We start from the raw sequence: 21,852 nt of genomic DNA on the forward strand, positions 1-21,852 counted from the left end.
GCGGTTGTGGCGAGATGGCAGGATGGAAGGAAGGAGGGGATGTGGGGGTGGAGGAGAAGAGAGAGTATCTGAGGTCTGAATTAAGGTGAAGTGTTTTGTTGTGTTTTTCTTTTTTCTTTTTTTTTTTTTACAAGTCCTTGTAAGTGTGTGTACGTGCATGCGTGTACATGTGCTGTCATCTGTGCTGCTGTAAGTTAACATACTAAAGCCGCACAATTAAGAAAATAAAAGAATATGACTTAAAGTTGCACTCTAAGACAGGGCCTGGAGACAAAGAGGTAAAATTGGAAAAGTTCAAAAGAGGAAAGACTATTTTAACATGTAAATTAGATTTTTAATTGAATGATTCCAGTCATCTTTTAATTGTGGACGAAGGTGTGTAATTGTGTGATATTTTGACTTGAGCCCATGATGAGGAAAAAGCATCATTTCATACACGAGAATTTAAACGAGAGAACACAATGAAGAGAGCCAATTTTCTTTCTTGCACATTATCACCCATTGTGGAGTAGATAGTTAGATACAATAGATCTACTCAGTACATTTATATACTCACCTCAGAATTCAAAATAGCTGCCTTCTCAGCCCACTTTTCAATAGCTTGAGCATGGGCCTTTCTCTCCTCCTCCATCCCCCTCTTCCACTCCTCCTCCTTCTTCTTCCTCTCCTGCACTTCCTTCACCCGCTCCTCCTCTCTCCTCTGTAGCTCCTGCCTTCTCCTCTCCTCTGCTTTCTGATGCTCCTTTTCATATCTCAGTCTCTGTTCGACTTCTCTTTGCCTCCACTCCTCTTCTTTTCTCTTCAGCGCCTCCTGAAGTTCCCTCACTCTCACATCCAGTTTGGAGAGCTAAAGTCAGACATAAAAAAAACAGCCACATCTCTGCACTCTGTAAAACAAATGAGGTACCAGGCACTTAATCTAAAAAACTAATCTGGAACATCAAGAGACCCACAGCGAGGCAGCATCCTGTAAGACAGCTAAGGAGGAGGTTAAAAAAAGATGCTTAAAGTGACAAGCAAGTGCATTTATGTTTACACTGTCAGCTGTTCTTAATGTGCAGTATCCACAGTGCATGAGGAAATACATGTGCGCAAATAGGAATCCCTACTCAGTAATGGAGATTAACTAAGTACATTTAAATATTGCACTTCAGCACAATTTTGTGGCACTTCAATTTTCATTTTATGTTGCTTTATTCTTATTTTCCAATACATTTCAAAGGAAAATTTTGAACTTTTCACTTTACAAGATTTATTTTAGAGGTGTACTTGTTACTTTTAAGGCCAAGATCTTACCTAAAAAACATATACGTTTATATATACACGTTAATTTATTAAAATAGTGGAAATGTTACTGCAGAATGAGTGCTTTAACTTTTCATACTTTAAGTATATTTTGCTGATTATACTTTTGTACTTAAATGTTATTTTAAATGCAGTACTTAAATACAACACTTGTAATGGAGTATTTTGATGTTCTTGTATAGGAATTTTTACTTTAGTAAAAGATCTGAATACTTCCACTGCAGAAAGTGTCTCTGCCCACCTGAGCGTGTGCGTCGGCCCCCTCTTGTTGCAGCAGCTCAACGTTAGCTCGCAGTTTGGTGATGCAGATGTCTTTCTCAGCAACCTCCTTCATGTTGTCTTTCTGGATGCGCTGCAGACATGAGAGCTCGCTCTGCAGGTGCACCAGCCTCTCGCTGCTTTCCAGCACCTGTGTTGCAGTCTGGGCCGTGAAGGAGTTTAAAACAATAAAAGATTCTTTCAAAGGAGGAAAGTTATTTTTCAGTGAGTTTGAATAATTATTTTTATGCTGTTTTTCAGAAATGCTGTTGATTATTTCTTTACCAATGTCATGCAATAGTTTTAAGCCATTTAAACATAAGTCGCATTTCATATACATTTTTGTAATGTCTATTTTTAAAATATAAATCTTTGTAATTATACAAGTTTTTCATGTACCATTTAAATAATTTATTACGATGTTTTTATGCAATCCCTCTCGAGTAGAACAGCAGTTTATGTCTTAAATTCTGATATGTTTTAGTTATTAATGAAGTCAGACTGTACAGAGGAAACACGGGGTCAAGCAGAGGATAATGGTATGGGTATTGTAAAGGAAACACTGCAACCATTTTAGTAACTCGTATATCATTACAGATGAAAACCCTCTACGCTGACAAAATTCAAACGAATTACACGTATACATGCTTTGTTTACATTGTTAAGCATATACAGTTGGTTTAATTGGGCCTCATAGGTGTCACATTCTCTAAATGTATTCAAAAACTGGCTTATTGCTAACAAACAAATTCCGTGGCAGTCATCTTTATTAAGGCTGTGTCTACATGAGTGTGTGCCAACAGATCTACCCGTGCATCTGCATTGCAGACGTACCAGCTAAACAGAAACACAAGCGGAATGAAAAGATATATCAACATTTGTTGAAAATATGATTAACAGAACAAGCTCCAGTAACACTGCTTGTTTCTCTTACGCTCTGTAATCACACAAACCACTAATTAGCTGCAGTGCAAATGAGTCAACTCACAAGCAGCATAAACAAACAGTAACCAGCCAACACACACATAAACAACCAACAAGCCGGGTTTACCACAAGCACAAATGTATGTGTGTGTATGTGTGTGTGTTTAAGTGTGTCTTAACCGTAAGCCACAGAAGACAGTAAAACAGCAGTGGGTATAATTTAGTGACACCCTGTAAGGAGGTGTGGGGAGGCCGTAAAAAACTCTCCCTTTTAATCCCGGCCGGCGACGCCATATTTGTTACCCAGGGCTCTGAGATATGCCGGTAATTCATCACACACGCTTCGGCTTCCTGTTAAACCTGGCTGCACATGGAGCGCTTCTAGCACAGCTGCCAAACCAATATCGTAAAAAAAAAAAGACTTCTCCACCTCTAAGACAGGCTTCTAAACAATAACAAGCGCTCAGCAAAAAAAATCACCTTAACAAGTCATTTAATTGTGTAGGCAGCCTCAGAACTGTGTTGAAAAAAAATCTAAAATGATAAGATTTAGTTTCTTTGTTTACGTTGTAATTTTTTTAGAAACACTCTTAAATGAGGACATGTAGATGTATGTAACGCAGTGTATTCAATAATGTGACAAAAAGATGAAAGATCTTCAACAAACTAAATGATTTTACACAAAAGGTTTTAAAGACTTAACAGAATATCTTGATAACATTCCTGTTGTGTAGTTTATCTTTTGTTATGAGTTCAAATTTAGGATAAGTTGAGCTGATTACCTTTTGCTTTTCCAGCAAATTCTCTCTGAGCTCCCTCTCCAGATCAGAGATGACCATGTCCTTGGTTTGCAACTGGATTTTCAGGTCTGCCAACTCAGATGTGATCTGGACCAAGGAACCAGAACTATAGCAGAGAGACAGAGGGAAAAGGAGCGAGAGGATGATGCATGACAAAGACTTTCTTGAAAAAACATAAAAATTAAACCACCTATGCACAAACTGAAGTATGTACTGCTGTGTTATGTTCTGCAAAGTTATACTATATAGGCTGCTTAAACATGTTCACTAGGGGTAGGAATCACCAGGGGCCCTACAATACAATATCATCACGATACAAAATTATTGCAGTTTTAAACATGTTTCTATATGTTGCAATAACATATATTGTGATATAATATTATTTATTACCTTTTCTCAGCTGCAAATTATGTCCCCGAAGAGAAATTTTGTCAACATGTGTTTTAAAGATAAAGTTTTCAGTCTGTTCCTCTCACTGCAATCTTTTTTTTTGCAACAAAATGTATCTAGGGGAATGAAAATGCAAATAATTGTATTATTCTTGTAGTCTGCCAAAAGTTTATTTTGTATTTGCAATTTTTATTAATTTAATGCAATTATTATTAATATTGTTAATTAAAAAAACAACAACTTGGCAACCATGTATCAATATAATATTGCGATGCAAAATATTGTGATACAATGCTGTATCGATTTTTTTCCCCCACCCCTGATTTCCATTGGTATGATTTCCAGTATGTGTATTGAATATATTAAAAATTAGATCTGAATTACATCGGTGAAAGCCTAATCATCATCATGAGATCTATATATACTAAATGCTTATGGGCAAATATCGCAGCCTGTGGCGGTGTATATGATTGTTTTCAAGGCCAGTCTTGACACTGGTTAGGTGTATTCAAAATGACATGTGAAACACCTAACAACAACCTTGATGGTTAATTAAGAGGCTTAATTAATTAAAAAAAAACATAAAATAAGAAATACATTTTTAAAAGCAATCCGCAATGTAAACAGCATGCTGTGTGTATACAGTAATATGTGAATCATGGAAAAAAAATCTAATTCAAAAGCAGCAAAGAGATGCTGAGCCTGGTGAAATTTGTGCTAGGTGACAGCAACTGGAGCTGATATGCTTGTGTGTGTGTGTGTGTGTGTGTGTGTGTGTGTGTGTGTGTGTGTGTGGGTGTGTGTGTATGTGTGATATTAAAGCAGGCTCTCGATATCTCAAGCTGTCACTCAGGCCTATTAGGCAAGGCTGTCACACACCGAGATGGAAGGAGAGAGGGGAAAAAAAACACACAAAAAAAAAACAGATCACACAGTACTGTGCACTACCCATACCAAACACACAGCACGTACAAACACACACACACAGTTTCATATTTACCAGCCTCATGAGATGAGTTATTCTGATGAAACTTTGCGCAGATTAAAAATGTTAAACTCACATTTGATCAAGCGTGTCTACACGTTCGCGCCAAGCAGGGAAAGGAAAGGCAAGATTTGACAAAAGTGACATGTGAGTGGAGAGAGCGCTGAGAGTTAAATCTTTCACTTCAGGAAAAAAAAAAAAAACTTTTCAGTCAAATGGAGTAAAAGCCACAGAGGAGAGTGTGAACAAACTGACTTAGATTATAGTCTGTTTCTGTCTCCAGAAGAGAATGGGAAAGTGTGTGTGCTACTGTGCTATCAATTCACTTGATTTTTTTTATTCCACTTTAACTACAGTGTTCCTTTGTTATGAATTATCACTTTGCTGAGCATTTCACTTAGAAAATCTGCTTAAAAGAGAATGTACAAAAACCGTGTGTACTCCTAAGCATGCACAGAAGTCTTTATATGTACATAAATGTGTAGACAAAGACAACCTTTCCCTAAAGATATGCACAAATATCAATCCACAACTTTTACAAAAGGACAAAATCTTTTTGCAGTTGCATTATAACGGGATTTTTCTTATTATTTTAGGACCTTTCAGATGGAAGGAAAAAGCTTGGGTCTGTATATTAGCATTTTCAAAACTTATTTCCCTGTCAGTTTGGTGGAAAAATACTTCAATCACCCATAATTTAGGAGAGATTCCTTAGAAACGAATGGTCTGAAATGGGAACAAGTTGAAAATCGAAAGAGGGTTTTGAATGAAAAGTAACTGCAGCCAATTTCATCCCTATTTTCACCTGCACAGTGGGGTGGTGGGTTTGGAGTGCTGTTAGTGTGTATGTGCATATGTGTACGACAGAAAACACTTGCTAGCTGAGATAAGGAACATCATTCTGTCTTGGCTGAGTATTCTTTTTAAAAACACAAAAATGAGAACACGCCAAGCTAATATGTACTTAACAAAGATTAAAATACAGAAAAAAATAAGCGTTGTCTGTTTTTCATAATGGTACATAAGGTCCTACTTTCTGCACCATTAATGGATGAAACTGAATTTAATACAACAGGTATTTCTTGCTTCTTTTTGGGAAAATAAATCAGAAAACATGTAACACATCTGGACCTGCAACAAGTCAAAATGCAAATTTATTCATGCCATTCAATGTGAGTGTGCGCGTGCATGTGTAGGTGCATATTAGGTTATGATTATGCATGTAACAAATTAAGCTATATGATTTACTATACACTGTTATATATAATAAAGCAGTTGTGCTAAACAAATGACACAATGTCAAACCAACAGATGAACAGGGAATTCCTATTTAGAGCCCTAAGTGTTGTTATGATTACTGTGTGGACAGAGAGAGCAGGGCCACTGAATGTGACTGAAGAGTGTACATGCGCGCGTGTGTGTGTGTGTGTGTGTGTGTGTGTGTGTGTGTGTGTGTGTGTGTGTGTGTGTGTATGTGTGATATTAAAGCAGGCTCTCGATATCTCAAGCTGTCACTCAGGCCTATTAGGCAAGGCTAACAAAATTAGTCATGAATATGCAGTAATAACATGCAAATTGCCACCCCTTCCCCCTGCCCCGTGTGTGTGTGTGTGTGTGTGTGTGTGTGTGTGTGTGTGTGTTTGCCCTCAGGGCTATAGACATTGGCTCTGTAAACCCAATTCTTTCTACATCATTACAGCAACAAGACATAATTCATAAGAATAATACAAACATGCATGTAGCTTGGCATACGTGCACAAGCACACACACCTGCATGCATGCATGCACACACACATGGGACACAGATCCCCTCTGCTGCCCTCCTCACATGCCAGGGCTAATATACTGCAGGTTGCTGTTAACCATTTTTATGTAGAGAAAGGCGTTTTAAGATTTCCAGTGCCACATTTCATGCTTAAACACACAAACGCACACACACACTTGTGCACGTGCATACACAAACATGTAGATCGTCTGTTGCTTCCCGTGTCCCCAGGGTGATGTTTGACACAGCCTGGGTGCTGCCACAGCAATTAACCCCCCTGTTAATGAGAAGAGCTCTGTCAAGCAGCCAGATGGCACCGCCTGGCAAGTTGCCATGTGCACACACACACACGGCACATTCACAGATAGACATGCACAAATACATGTATGTGCACATGCACATGCACAGGAACGCACGCACACACACAATTCTGTCTCCCCCTGCTGTACACCTAACTGTTGCTGCTTGTCAGCACCCTTCATCCCTCCCTTAGGCACCCGCCTCTCTCTTCGTTTCCCTCCTGCATTGTCTTCTATGGCTCTCCCTCCTTTTCCTCTTCCCTCCCTCCTTCTCCTTTTCCCTCCCTCCATCTCTGGCAGCTGCTTATCCATGTCGCAGCACTGCAGATGTCACAACTCACCAGCTGGGAGAACAGCAGGGGAGGAGAAGAGAGGAGAGCGTTAGAGAGGAGAGGAGGAGTCTGTCGCATCTTCGCGTTTGACAGAGAAGCAACCAACTAGATAAAGATTTATAGATGTATGCATGATTCATTCATTCATTCATTTAGATTTGCAACTTTTTATTGCAGATTGTAGTGTTTAAAATTGTTTCTAAAGTCAGTTGCAACATTATGATTTCACATGTAAGTCTATTTAAGAGAGTGTGATACATGTATGCTCCGTGTGTGTTAATGAGCATGGCACTTGGCCGGGGCATGGCCCACTGTGTATGCCTGTCTGCATGTCCACACAGCAGCCCACCAGGCCTGTGTATTGATCAGTTAGCTTGGCCTAATAGGAGAAGAGGAGCCTGACCTGGGAAAGTCAATAAGGAGAAAAAGAGACATATCCTCCTCCTGTCCTGAGAGAGAAGTGGGAGAGAGAGAAAGAGAGGAGAGATAGAGACGGAGAAAGAAAAAAATGTGCATCCACTACTGTCTTTGGAAAGAGGAAGAGTCAGGAGACTGTCAGATAAACAGCTGGACAATAGAATAACAAGCAAAGCCATGAGGAAAATAATAATGTAACAATAATGAATCTCCAGTCTCCCAAGCCTAAATATCTTATCACTTCTGTTAACAAAGAAAAGTTTGGAGTTGAATTAGAACAGTTACACTGAGGGAAACTGCCGGAGTGTGAAATAAGTTAAGTTCCTACCTTTCCCAAATGAGAATCAGGATATTCTGTCAAAGCTTTTTTTTTTTTACCTAACTAACTTTCAGCATTTGACTGCTTTTGGCAAAGGAAAACAGCACTCAAGTGTAAAAAGTCTGCAGGAGATTATACTGAGGGAAAATAATTAAAAAATTGGAGGGAGATGGAAAATAAAAAAACTGACACCCACTCACACATCAATACATCGATAGATCAATGTGTGTGAGAGTGTGTGTTCTGTGCACCATTTCAGCAGAAATATATAAATAAATCTGTAGATAAACAAAAAAACAGAGGAAATGGAAAAGTAGATAAAAGACTTAGGTTTCACCATGCGCACGCACACATTTACACATACACACTCACACACACCTGGCTGAGTGATGCTACCCTGGAGGGTGGCTTCAATCTGATGTGTTTAATGTTGACGCTGGTGGCAAGAAACACACACACTCACCCGCTGTTTCAACCTGCCTGTCATTTCATTTCATGAGGCCTGATTTACTCATTTCATTTATTTCATTTTTTTTATTATTATTATATGTGCAGCCATTTAAAACGCTCAAGGTGTGATGCAAATCCCCACATCTCTGACAGCGAGTGCACTGACTGAGGATCCATCACGCCCTTCAGTGCCTTTCGCAGGAATGGCAAAGAAACCCCGTACAGCCGCAAACTCAATTGTGCCACATTGTGCCAGACCACCGATTCCTGCTTAGCTTGGTGCTTTAATTGGCTGCACTGCCGGCTGTCAAACTACTGACCGGTTACTTCCGACCAAATTTGGATGTTTTCTTTGTTTTCATGACAGCTCTGGAAGAAAAAAAAACCAATATTGACTGTAATATCATCCCTATGTTTGGAAATCAACTGATTGCTCTCATGTAGTCACAAAACATTATGACATCAACTTCTAGGCTGTACTACAGAAACGTCTTTCTTTATATGATTTCAGTGCAGGACATCTTTGTAATGTTGATATAAAGATTTAAGTGTATGGCTGTTACATTCGGTCGATTGATTTCAATGTTTTATTTGCAGGATGGTTTTGGATGTGCTCAGCTGCTTACTTTACAGCCAACGCTTAAAATATGAATGATCGACAGCAAGTAACTTCAGCTTCAGCGAGCAATGGGGATTATAGGAACTCAGGTCATTTTCATATCAAACCTCTCCCTGGCCTAGTGCGTCCAAGAGTCTAGCTTGCGATGGAAAAATCTGCAATAGGTACATATGTATGAGCATGAAGATTTAGATTCAGAAAATGCTCCTTTCATTAGTTTTGTCAAAAATGTGTGAAACTTAAAATAAAAATCTGTCTTTCCAGAAAAGGTCTAAAGTAGAAACAGAACAAGTCTTTAGGGGCCTTGGAGCACTGCATGGTGGGAAATATCATATAGGGATTTGCATATTGCCATGGGGACAGTGGTGTTCCAGCGACTCCCGGAGGAGCTCAACCTCCCTGAGGAAAGACAGAGTCCCTGAGGCCAACTCTGTTACCTCTTTCTACACTGGGGGACCTGTGTATGTGCGTGAGTGAGTGTGAGTGTGTGAGTGTGACTGTGTGTGTGCGTGTGTGGTCGATTCATGAAGTTATTATAAAGAAGTTATTAGATATTTAAGCCAAGAGTAAACTTTTTCTGAGAAAAACTGTTTTTTGATGAGGAGGGAAGCTGAATGACTAATATCATTAAAAGTCAGCATTACAGCATGCCTATAACTATACATACCTGTGTGGGATGTTAGCCACAGGTCCAACAAGCTCATCCAGCAACAAAGTACTCAGATCAACCTCAGATACCTGGAAGAGATGTTATACAGAATATTTAGTCACATGGGACATGTGCAGCAGTGATTATTCATTTGTTATAGACTGGAAGAAATTGTGTACAACTTGTGGTATGTAGTAGAATACATTATACCAAGTAGTACAATCTGCCTTGTATAATAATAGCAAGGGAAAGGGTATATTATTCTTGCTTTTCTGAAATACAACTAAGTCTGACATATTCAAAGTTACATTTTACCCTTATACAACTTTAGGGACTGCTCAATAAAGAAAAGTAATGTTGTAAAAAAAGATTTTTCTCAAGTGATGTAAACTGCAGCCCCTTTTACACTGCTTCTTCAAGGCAGTTACATTGCGCTGTAATCCCACCTCGCCATTCTGTATAAAAGGTATGGTCGCAGAATGCGGTGACAGAGTTGTCTCGCCTTTGAGTTTGCAGCTGTGGTAGAAACAGCACCAAATCAGTGTCTGTTAAAAGTGACAGCCAGCAGGTCTGTGTGACAGTTTGCACTAGGCGCGTGGCCCACTGCGGGAGATTAAAAAAGCAACTTGCAGTAGAAGTTACCAGCCAACTCAAAGATGAAGAACAGTGGCCAAAAATTTTCGCAAAATGAGGTTCGAGAGCTGCTTCCCCTCCGAGCCGAAGACGAGATCGACTGCCATATGACAGGGACAGTACAGGATTATTAATGCAATTGTTATTGTTTAGAAGGGAATGCTGACACATATATTAAATGTCAGTCTGTTCTCACAAACTGTTTCCACGTTTTCTTCTGAAAAGGAATGCACCCAAATTCTTACATAACCCACGTATTTTAAAAGGCTGCATAAGTGATCAGTGCATTGATGGGAGTACACAAGAAAGCAGTCTTGATCTGTCTTGTAAGGAGGCAGGTTGGGGTGATGGATGGGTCACAAAAATCTTGACTTTCCCTGGAGACGGCAATGCGCCACCGTTGTTTGTATATGTGTAAAAATGCAAAAGCTATGTACAGAAGGGACTTTGTTATGGCTTTTAAGCACAATCTCTGTGAAAAAAAGGGCTTCTTTTGAGGTGTGACAGTGCAAAGGATTAGAGGTGTGAAGTGCGTCACCCCTCAATTACTTCAAATTTGCATCTTGACGACCATGGCAACATGTCAATAGTGTCATGGGAAAAAGGACAAGACATTAAAAAAAATGTGTCCAACTGTCCAAACTATTGATGCAAGAGAAAAAAGTCTCTGCTTTCTGCTTTGCTCATTTTCAAAAACAGGGCCAACTGCGCACAAATCACCAGAATCAAATCAAGAAGCTGACAAAATCAAATATAGAGGAAAGAATCAAAGATGAAATATGAAATATGATTACTCTAATGACTTAATCATTCAGCTGTTCTCTTTGGGGATTTAAAAAATGCATTTGATAGAGTAGTAGCACAGGAAGTTGCTTTCTCTGTCAGAAGGACATTGAGATGAAGAAAGTACAATTTCAAGATAAAAGCGTACACACAGACACAAAAACACTCAGTCTTCTGTTCAGCTCCAGCCACAGTACAACTCCTTGGACTTAAATAACCTTGCCATTACCCTGCCTGCCTGTCTCTCTCTGTCCCTTTTTACATTGGTTTGTGGAGGACGGGCGAAAAATATGGGTCAGAATTGTTGTTGTGAGGTCAATTCATACTGTATCTCTACAAAAAAAGAAGGACATAAAGAAATAAGTATAAATGAATAGAGCACAAAAGAGGAGCAGTTACGGTGATCTCGTGTTTTTATTACAGGGGATTCTTAAATGTGACAATAATTAGACAGAGACAAAGAAAAAGAAGTATGGATGGGGAGTTGCACAGAAAAAAGTGGAAGATGCCCGTACAGAGATAGATAAGGAATCTGACTTACAGAAAGAGAGAGGGGGAAAAGAGAAAAAGGGAGACACTGGCAGCACTCTTGAAATATCTGCCACTCTATCGCCGTGGTGACAGGGGTCACTCTGGGAAAAGGAAATCAATGCTGACGGCAATGACTCACAGGTCAACACACAACCCTGTGTGTGAGCATATGCTTGTATGTTTGTGTGTGTGTACTTAAAGTATGAGCATGTGTGTGTGTTTCAATTATGCATATGCTTGTGTTAAGTACGGGTGTGTTATGTTTACGTGAATGCAGGGATAGTGAACCAAAATACACTCAAGAACACGCAAGGAATCCAAAAAGAGGAGCTGGTGCGGATGAAAAGACGAGACTCAATCCATTACTATATGTGAAGTTAATATTTGATGCATGATGCAGGCAGACTTATGTCTGCCGAGTCAACAACTTGTTTTTTCTTTTTAGGACACCACTTTAAATGCTGGAAACAACAAATGATAAACACAGACAGACTTGTTAAGTTCCTCTACTTGACTCTCAACTCAACTGTACAATATTTTTCAAAGAACATGTTGAAAGTAAGTTACTATGTATATGAAAACCTTTTAAATTGAACAGTATTGATGGAAAAGATTTTTTGCGTGTTACAGCACAAAAAATAACAAATAACACTAGAATTACTGCCTTGCGGTTGTATGCCTCCTGGAACCAGTCAAGATGCAGTTACAGATTACATCCATGTCTGTCCAGACTTATATGTAGCCATGACAGTTGCCAGTGCTTCAAATATGGATGCTGCCACAATGAAACTACAAATTCTAAAACACAGATGCTTCACACACACCTTCTACCCGACAGCACATAAGATCTATTCAGCCGGCACAGTTCCAAGGTGGACAACCAATACTATTGTTACCAATTCAGTATCGGACCAAATGTCTTCCTCTCTGCTTCTGAGTTTTGTTGTTGAGTTATGGCCAAAAAAGTGTTTTTGCAAAACAGTATGATTTCACAGGGAAGGTAAACTTCATACTTTTAGATATAAACTGACATCACTTCATTATCTTACTGTACACTTGTGTGACATTTTGTGATAATTAGTCTACAAATTCTTGAGTTATGGCCAAAAATATGCCTTTCATGCCTTTGACCACCAAAATCTAAACAGTTAGTTCATGAGTCCAAGAGGAAGTTTGCCCCAAATTTGAGGAAATTCATTTAAGGCCTTCTTGAGATATCGCCTCAACCAGGATGAGACGGACCCAGTCACAGTGACCTTGACTTTAAACCACCAAAATCTGATCAATTCATTGCTGAGTTAAGTAGACGTTTGTGCAAAATTTGAAGAAATTCCCTCAAGGTGTTCCTGAGATATCGTATTCACGAGAATGGGACGAAAGGATGGACAGAAAAGCTGAAAACATGATGCCTATGGTTTTTGGATTTTATAGTGTACAGTATATTTAGTAATATATATTATTTCCTAAAATAAAGTGGGCTTAGCTGTGTCTCTCACACACAACATTCATAAAAGGCACACCACCAGAAATACACACAAAATACACACGATTTTCTCCTCCAATCACAAAACATTCATATTCCAATGCAGCTGCAATGTGACAGTAAGAAGACCTGGCACACGTAGAGGTCAGCGGCTAATACAGGTAGGCTGTGTGTGTTTGGGAGCGTGAAATATGTTTGTGTGTGTGTGTGTCTGTGTGTGCATGCCTTATATACCCTTGGGTTAGCAGGAGTTACGACCTGCTTACATTATTAAGGTGAGTAGTAGGCTGTGTTGTGTATGCCTAAACAGCCAGTCCATTCATTACTGATGCAATCCCCTAAGTACATGAATAAGCACACAGCCTACTCTCTCTCTCTGCCTCTCTGAACTGTAAAGGAGACAAAATATTGGTGTGATGCAGAGCGCTTTAGATAAATCAGAAACAGGAGCAAATTAATAATAAGGAATAAAACAACATTAGCTGATTAAGTATGTATGGCAGAGTGGCGGCTGTAATTTACAGGCAGCTGGGTTGGTGTCCGGAATAAGGTCTCATTACGGATCGCAGTGTGTGTGTGTGTGTGTGTGTGTGTGTGTGTGTGTGCGCGCACGAGCGTGTGTCCATCCCGTTAGTAATCCGTCACCAGTGGTCTCAGCTTTATGAAAAGGCCTGCAATCTATGATAATGAGCCCTGTGAAGGTTATGACCACGGTAAACTAATTTGTTAGAGGGAGGGCTTACGTGTGTGTGTGTGTGTGTGTGTGTCTGTCTATGTGTAGTACAATGATACCATTAAAGTGTGGTGAGGAAATACACTATTCAAAGTAATGGTCAAAATTTGTGGAGCGAATGAGTGAGAGAAAAAAGAAGTACGAGAGTGAGAGAAACAGAAAGCATGTTACATGGATGTTGCATCACATTGCTTAGTTTTCTCACTGCGTTTTAAGACAAACAGAACAGGCATATGCAAATGCATTCTTATAGAAGGTGCTCTGTCTATAACAAGCAGTACTGATACTTCTGAAGCAATCATATCTCAGTCTCCTGCAGAGAAGGCGAGGATGTGAAATGTAGTCACTGTAACTGTGAGACAATGGAGAAATGACAGTAGTAGTGACAGACATACTGTAGAAGAGCTATAGAGGTGGAAGTACTTGTAGGGCTGGTGATATTAAAAGTAGGAATAGTAGCAGTACTTCTACTGTAAGAAAGAAACAAAGACAGCTTATGACAGCAAGTTATTCAAAGAATCGGTTAGCTTTCTCATCTCTATTGTAGCTGTTTCTCTTTCCTTTCCCCTCCGTATCTATCCAGACTCCAGCCTCGTCACATCCTCTTGTCTCCTCCTGTCTCATCCACTTGCCCCTCACCCACGCCTCCTCTTTTTTCCCTCTCTCTCTTCCCCACCTCACTTTCGCTTTTCTTGTTTCTTGTCTATCTGAAAATAGCCATCCATTTACGCAATCATTCCATTTTTCCACTCTCCTCCATTCCTTTTGTCTGGAGCTAGGTCAACTGAAAGCAACAGAGGAGAAAAAACAAAAGCAAGAACGTGTGTGCGTGAGTCACCAGATAACAACAGAAAGCGAGGAATGGGGGAAAAAAATAGGATAATGCAGCTCATGGTGATGGTGACTAGAAGGAACACGCCAGTGTCTCGTTCGACCATGTCAAGGCCTACATGTTTAGAGTGACTGTGTACTAAAAACGTGGACTTTAATTATGTCTAGAGTGAGCTTGATACAAGTGAAAAATGATGCAACCATGATGATAGCAAGAAGAAAAACATCTGCTGCTTCACATTCAGGGCTTTTTTGTGCCATATTGAAAATATACTATTTGGCCAATCCGTGCAGCACAGGTCGTAATACAAAAAAAAAAATTCCTTTACTAAAAGTAAAGGGATTTTAGTGGCCACAGAGTGATCAAGTTTCAAATTCTACTAGCAGCTGCTTTGATTTGGAAAATTTCCCACTACAGCATTAAATTACAGACTGATAAGGAAAATGTATATATAAACTTCACATATACTGATGTGGAGAACAAAAAAGAATCTTCAAATTTAGAAAAAATGACAATTCAAGTGTAAACATTTTAAATGCAGCGGCAAATAGGTCAAAACTTCAACAGAAATTAAAATTCCAGGATAAAACCTACTATCAGATGTAAACAAAGAATTTTAATAAATAGTCTGGCCTTCTTGCCACAATACCCGACCCAGCTACGTGAGTCAGTATCAAAACTGTGCATGTAGTAGTTCTCAAAATCAAAGTGAAATAAAATAATTACCATCCAGGTTAGGGAGTCACAGTGATCCCAGCGTATCAGATGGACTAGTTACAGTTCCATCCTGTGGCTGATATATTAACAAAGGTTTACAAGGGCAGAGCACTACATATGTAAGTTTGGCCTTATGGCTGACCTTACAATGCACTTAGTATCATGTACAGGGAGTAATGCTGCAGCCACTCCTACAAGCCATTTATTCCAGCTAACGACCGTCAAGCACTCATAAATCAGCATTAGGAACCTCTTTCGCCCTCTCTCCCTCTCTCGTTTAGTTCCCCCTCTCTGCGGCTCCCTCTTTTCCTCGGATATTTTCTGTCTCTTTCTCGTACGCTTTCTTGTCTTCGCCCTTGTCCACTAATTTTTATAATTTACCATATTTAAACACTTACTTCTTCATCTGCTTGTACACACCCCTCTCGCCTTATTTTTCTTTATCTCACTCTATCTTTTCAAATAACTGCTTCCTCTTTTTCCATCTGCCCCTGTGTGTCTCACTCTCCCTCCTCTTGCTCCTCACCTTTTCCCACCCTTCCTGTTGTTTATGTATTGCTCCCTTTACCTCCGGCCATCCATCCTCTCTCGCCCTCTCTTTCTGAAAATTCCTCTCCCTGCAGATAGAGACGGCATCCCTGAAATGTGTAACCTGGTATTGGCACCTCTATTGATTTTAATTAAGCTAATTAGTTCATTATTTGAAAGATCAAACGGGGGCATGCATTACTGCATAGAGACTGGGGGTTGAGGGGGAGGGGGAAAGGGGAGTCTGGGAAGGGTGGGGGGCAGTGAAGTTAATATGGTAATGAAGACGATCAATTATCACTCACAGCAAAGTCATTAACAACAGCATTAGCATAGTCAACCATCGCAACCCCCTGACCTCTCCTGCTCTCCCTTTCTCACACTCACTCCTGCTCTCCTTCCAAGCTGCTGCTACACAAGCAAATGTATACGTGTGTATGTGAGTGTGAGAGAGAGAGAGAGAGAAGGGGGTGATAAAGGTCACACAGTTCAGAGATTGTTTTTAATGCAGACCTGAATTGAGTTTCTACCTTCTCTCCTCATTGACTTCCAGTCACAACCACACAGGGTCAGCCAGGTTTGAAGCAGCTGCCTCTGTGCATTATGTCCAAAGCATGAATAGCATACAGGCTAGTCAGACTAATTGTGTTTTTCATTATGTTATAGCCATTACAATATAGAAATAATGCTATCAGAATTAATCTCGCTGAGAAAATGAGTATATTTGTGGCACAGCTGCAATGTGGAAACAGATTAAAGCTGATTTTAATGCATTTGCATGTGTGGTCATGAACTGTATGAATTCAAAAGGCTGTGGTCATTCTGAAAAGAGGTCCGTTTGTGTTAATTCCAGAAAAGTTTTCATCCAACAGCTACGCCATAACTTACAGACTCCTTCTTTTATGTACTGTTTTGTTGAAATGGGTCTTAAGAGTGCTACTACGGAGAGTGCTCCACATGACAGGAAAAATGATGTTCTCATTAGCATGGATTAAGTCATGAGACCAATTTTCTCATTTGGTTCCTGAGCATTTTAATAGCCCCATGTTCTGCAGTTTATGGGGAATGTCATAAATAGTCACTTTGTGAATCAGACACACAAAAAAATTGGAGACTCTCATCACAGCTGGAGACATTCCCGGCATTCAGTTAGCAAATTTGTAGTCGACACTTGTTATAACCCATTTGTTTCTTCTCAGATACAAATAAGACAAAATAAATTAGGTCTTCTTTGTTAACCCTGTCTCTTATAAACAAGGAAAGCTAACAAGCATAGAAAATTGGATACTTTCATTTTAAGCCGCAGTACAACAGAGTGCCACTCGTCTCCACTCTCAAAAAAATGTGTTTACTAACATGTGGGTGTTTTAATATGCCCGGTATGGTAATAATTTGAGAATTGTGTGGGAATGGGGAGATGGCAGGATGAGTGGATCAAAGAGAGGGCCAGTGATCCCAAATGATCCCTACTGATCTGTTCTGATCTACACTGATCCCCCTCAGGCCTTCACAGTCCCCCATACTGCCCTGCAGGCCAGGGGCTAAACTCTGGGAATTAAAATATCTACCAAAAAGACAAACACACACATAGGCTGCACATACACACAGACACAGACACAGACAGACACACACACACACACACACACACACACACAAACAACTCATGCTAAATTGCCAACGAATATGGATGGTGGCAAAAAAATACAATGATAAACTTAAACAGAGACGGACACAGCAATAACTGAAAAAGAAGAATAGGATTCACAACAAGGGCTTGCATGTGTCTAGTATGCTGGATGTAAAGGAATTAAAGTCTGACTTCATATATCTCTTCTCACATCCTTGTCAAACTAGCTCTGAACAAAAGACTGCCACACACAACTACTGATCAATCAACCTTCAACCTTCTAACCCTGTGCAGTGTGCTCTTTGTGAGGCAAAAATACAGTATGACATGAACCGACATATTAAAAGAAAACCAGTGTTGAGTGCCTTGCATGCCTTCTGAGAACAAAGAATTCAAAAACTGAGAAAATTCTTGATAATTAGAGTCATGGGGGTCCATGTTTAAAAACAGCAAAACTTTATCAAAACATCAATTTACATACTCCCACACAACTTCTGCAGTGTAATCCAAGTCTCGTTAATCTAGTTGTGTGTTCAGAACTGCCAAACATAGAAGAAGGGGGTGATACCCAAATAAACCGTATTTAAATCACATCCGCATGGACAGTCTCAGACATGCATGGCATGGCTGTTTATACAATAGTTTTCTTTTTATAGTTAGTTTTTAGCAAAAAACTTGTGTGGGAAGTCCAGAGCAAGCGAGTGGATAAATGAGACCTGCATTATACTGAAGGAGTTTTGTGAGAGTTTGTACACAGATGCTTTGATATAGCTGTGCTGCAGTCAAAAATGGAACCGTTTTCCTTCATTTCATCAAGATCGCATCCCTTTTTGGATTCTAGGTTCGCTGTGGATGCATGCAGGAAAATCAAAGTTTTCTTCCCAAAATCAAAGTAACACAGGGTGAGTAACTGATATTCAAATGGTCACTTGGGGGTTTAAGTATTCCTTTAAGTTTGCGCCTGGCTTTGCGTTTTCCTAATTATATGTCTCAAATAAAAGATGAGTGCTTTATTCATCCGCCAACTGTCACTGAAACCTTAAGTTGGCCACCATCTGGCCTACAAAAGTGTCCTCAAGCAACATACTGAATTCCTGCCAGCTGAAGAAGCTGTTCTGTAGCTGCCTTTGTGCCTTTGACCTGCCTGGAAGAGTGCAGGTGGAAAAAAACACTTCTACAGAGATCAATAAAGTGCCAGTTTTTTTTGCATTGTATGATTAGTAATCCTTAAACTGCCAAAATGACCATCCAACAAGAGTGAAAACCAGAAGACTGAAGGAAATGAGGAAGTTTCCCATAAGTTTCCAAAAAAAGTTCTCAGCACTCATAATGATGCTTTTTATTGTAACCGAATGAGACAAAGAAAGTTTTTCCGTACATTTTTTCACTGGCTGGAAAACTGGAAACTGATACTGGCAAGAGCACCACAAAGACTGGGAGTCGACATGCTGACACAAATACAGACTCTCTGAGTGAAACAATGCTGTTTAGGAGTCCAGCTACCATTGTAACAACCAACTGTACATCCACTGTACATCCTTCAAAATCCATCAGTTTGTAATAGTAGGGAAGTTGAATGGATTTTAAAATGATTCCTGTATACATTCCATATTTAACAGAACTTATGTGTATTGAAGGTATTGGCCAGTAACCACAGATTTAAATAGATGCTCACTATTACTCACAAAGTAATGTTTAATCCAGGTTAATATTGTATGCAGGGAACATGATGATGCTACATCCGTCTGCCGATGGATGACAAATAGACAACAGGCTAATTGCTGCAGTCTAGAACAGAGAACACAAGCCTTGGATTTCATGATATTATGACCACAAAACAAACTCTGTTTAGTGTCCATTACAGTTCAACCCTATTGTGCATCAACAAGACCATACACTACGATTCAATCAGACGTTAGCCAAGCTCCTATTACAGAGCTCATTGCATCGTTTACATGGTGGAACGGTCCATAAGTAGCTCTAAATGCTCTTCATTTGATTGGATTTCACATTATGGACATCAGAGCAGAAACACACTATTGTCCCCTGGCTATCCTAATAGACTGTTGAGTGAAGCAGTCCATTTGTTTGTATTTGTTTACCAATCTAGACTCTGAAAACATACAAAGTAGCATAAACAGACAGCGAGAGCATCGTTTAAGACGGGTGAAAATGGAGATTCAAAAGCTTAGAAGATGGATCGATACCACAGCAACAAACTATTATGTTCCCACACACTACATCGCTTTGGCTGCAAAAGAATCTGCCGTTGTCACAAACAACAAAATTGTGCAACTAGATGATCTGAAGGGTATTTAGCAGCTAAGAGAATATCATTTAATCAGTTTTCAAAAACTGTTTTTCTCCTTTTCCTCTTTAGCTAAAAACACTGGTAAAATGCCTACAATGCAGTGTGAAAACCAGTAACGGTCTTGGTCATCCTCACTATTCTTTTGGAATCTATTGCACTATAGTCTGCAAGAAAGAGAAAAGAAACAAGGGACAAAAAACATGGGGATGCTGGTATTTTTTTGCTGATGCAATGTCATTGAAGAAAATTGAGTTTCAGAATGATGAAAGTTAAAAAAAAATAGACAGCTTTGAATGTGAGAAATGCAAAGCATTGAATTACCATGACCTTTGTGACCGGTGCAGAGAGCACACAAAGCTAGCCCTCTGACCTTCTCCATAATAGCAGATAAGTACTTTGATGTATAAAAGGCCATAATTACTTTTCTGTGTGCAAAATCCACTCAGACGAGCAAATGTTGATGGAAGCCTGGCCATAACTGAAATGAAACAATACCTTAAGGTCACTACATCAAGAGCTGGTGTCTTTATAGACCTGCCTCGCGTTGATGCAATCTTTACAAAAAAAAAACACTTTGGTGGAGCACTTTTGCACACAGCTTTGCACCTCCAACCCACTAGAATGAATGGTAAAGTATGTTTTCCTCCAGGAGATGATTGAGTCAAGCAGAGACAACTCTTCTGTTTGCAGCTCCAGAGAGTTCACAGTATCTTTAAAGATATACAATGCAGGATTTCATTAAAAAAAATAAAAATAAAAATGTTCGTTTTTTTTTTTTTTAATATATATATATATACAGAAGAAATACCTCTCAATCATCACTTATGACCCACCAGAAGTGAGTGGCCCTCTGCCTGTATTCTTCTGCTTGGGACGCTTGTGGTTGTGTGCCTCCCGCAGTGCTCAGGTGAGGTCTGGGCTTTGTAAAAATGTAGCGACCAGGTGCCAGACTGTGAACAGCAGGCATCCAAGAGACACAGCACCAAAAAACACAAATACCGCGAGGCAAAATGCCAAACAAGTCAAGCTTGGGTTGGATTTTACTTTTACTCTTGCTGGCAAGCATAATCCTGCAAAGTACACCAGGTATCACCAAATCATTTCTACCATTAAAAAAAGAAATGTGATGCACGGCTCTGTGCTCGTTCTCATTGCTTTTCTATACTGCCTTTATGCTACATGCTGATATTGCTCTGTCTAAACAATGAAGGATTTTCATGGACTTAACTTTTAAGCATATTCAGTGTGATTTCTACTGATTGGATTCTGAAAAGTCGAAGAGGCCTTGGCCTCAAGAAGTGTACACAAAGGATCTTGAAGATAGATAGAATAAAGTAGAAAAGAAAGCCATGAGCTGTTATTCTTTCTCTTTTGTTTTCTCCCGAGCTTGATATTTGTATATAGATGGTATTTATGAGTAGACAATTCATTCTATTGACATATGCTTCTGCACTTATTGCAGAATACTAAATAACTGCCCCTGGTTAAACAGGAAGGTAATATGAAAGTAGGTACATTTATTTGTGTATATCCAAAGGGTACAAATTGTGTTTACAACTAAAATTCATGTTGCAAATCTTTGCAGTTTCATCTGGACAGCTGAGCCATAGTTTTCTTTTTTTTAATCTTTTCCTATTTCATGTTCCTGTTGTAAATAAACTGTATTTATTACACTTTTTGCCACTGTCCAGACCCTCCAATGTTACGATCGGAACAATTAATGCAAATTCAGTCAGTCCCCAAAATTCTGCGTGACCCCCCAATCAAATAAATAAATTATGTATATATACTTTGTTGTATCATTTTTGTTTTTTTACTTCACTTAATCATTCTTTTACCTGTTTATTTATTTAGTTATTTTTTTAATTACATTTATAAAGATTTTATGTGGGACCTTTGGGGTTGAGTGGGTGGGGGACTAGAATGTTAAAAAAAAATGTGTCTCTAAAGTTTATCACATCATTGTACTTGTTGAAATAAATAAATGCATTCAGTAAAAAATTTAAAAAATGTCTATAATTTCACAATATGCATCACAATTGTCTTTAAGTATTAAAACCTTGACTGTATTACTTGCAGATGGTTTTCCTGACAACACAAATATTTATCAAGGAAATAAACCCTGTAAAGAAGGCTGTAAATGAGTTTAAAATACAGAAATG

General features: G+C 39.3%; 1 protein-coding gene across 1 annotated transcript in view; it reads right to left on the bottom strand.

Moving 5' to 3' along the window:
- Positions 1-21,852, bottom strand: part of LOC121960984 (myosin-9-like) — a 156,794-nt gene that overhangs the window by 129,299 nt on the left and 5,643 nt on the right. Inside the window, exons 3-6 of the mRNA XM_042510887.1 lie at positions 9,531-9,601; positions 3,270-3,393; positions 1,547-1,726; positions 731-847 (exon numbers count right to left, since the gene is read on the bottom strand). Coding sequence (XP_042366821.1) covers positions 731-847; positions 1,547-1,726; positions 3,270-3,393; positions 9,531-9,601 — 492 coding nt within the window. The remainder of the gene's footprint in view (positions 1-730; positions 848-1,546; positions 1,727-3,269; positions 3,394-9,530; positions 9,602-21,852) is intronic.

This window comes from Plectropomus leopardus, chromosome 21, assembly GCF_008729295.1.
Source record: "Plectropomus leopardus isolate mb chromosome 21, YSFRI_Pleo_2.0, whole genome shotgun sequence".
NCBI classification, from domain to species: Eukaryota; Metazoa; Chordata; class Actinopteri; order Perciformes; family Serranidae; genus Plectropomus; species Plectropomus leopardus.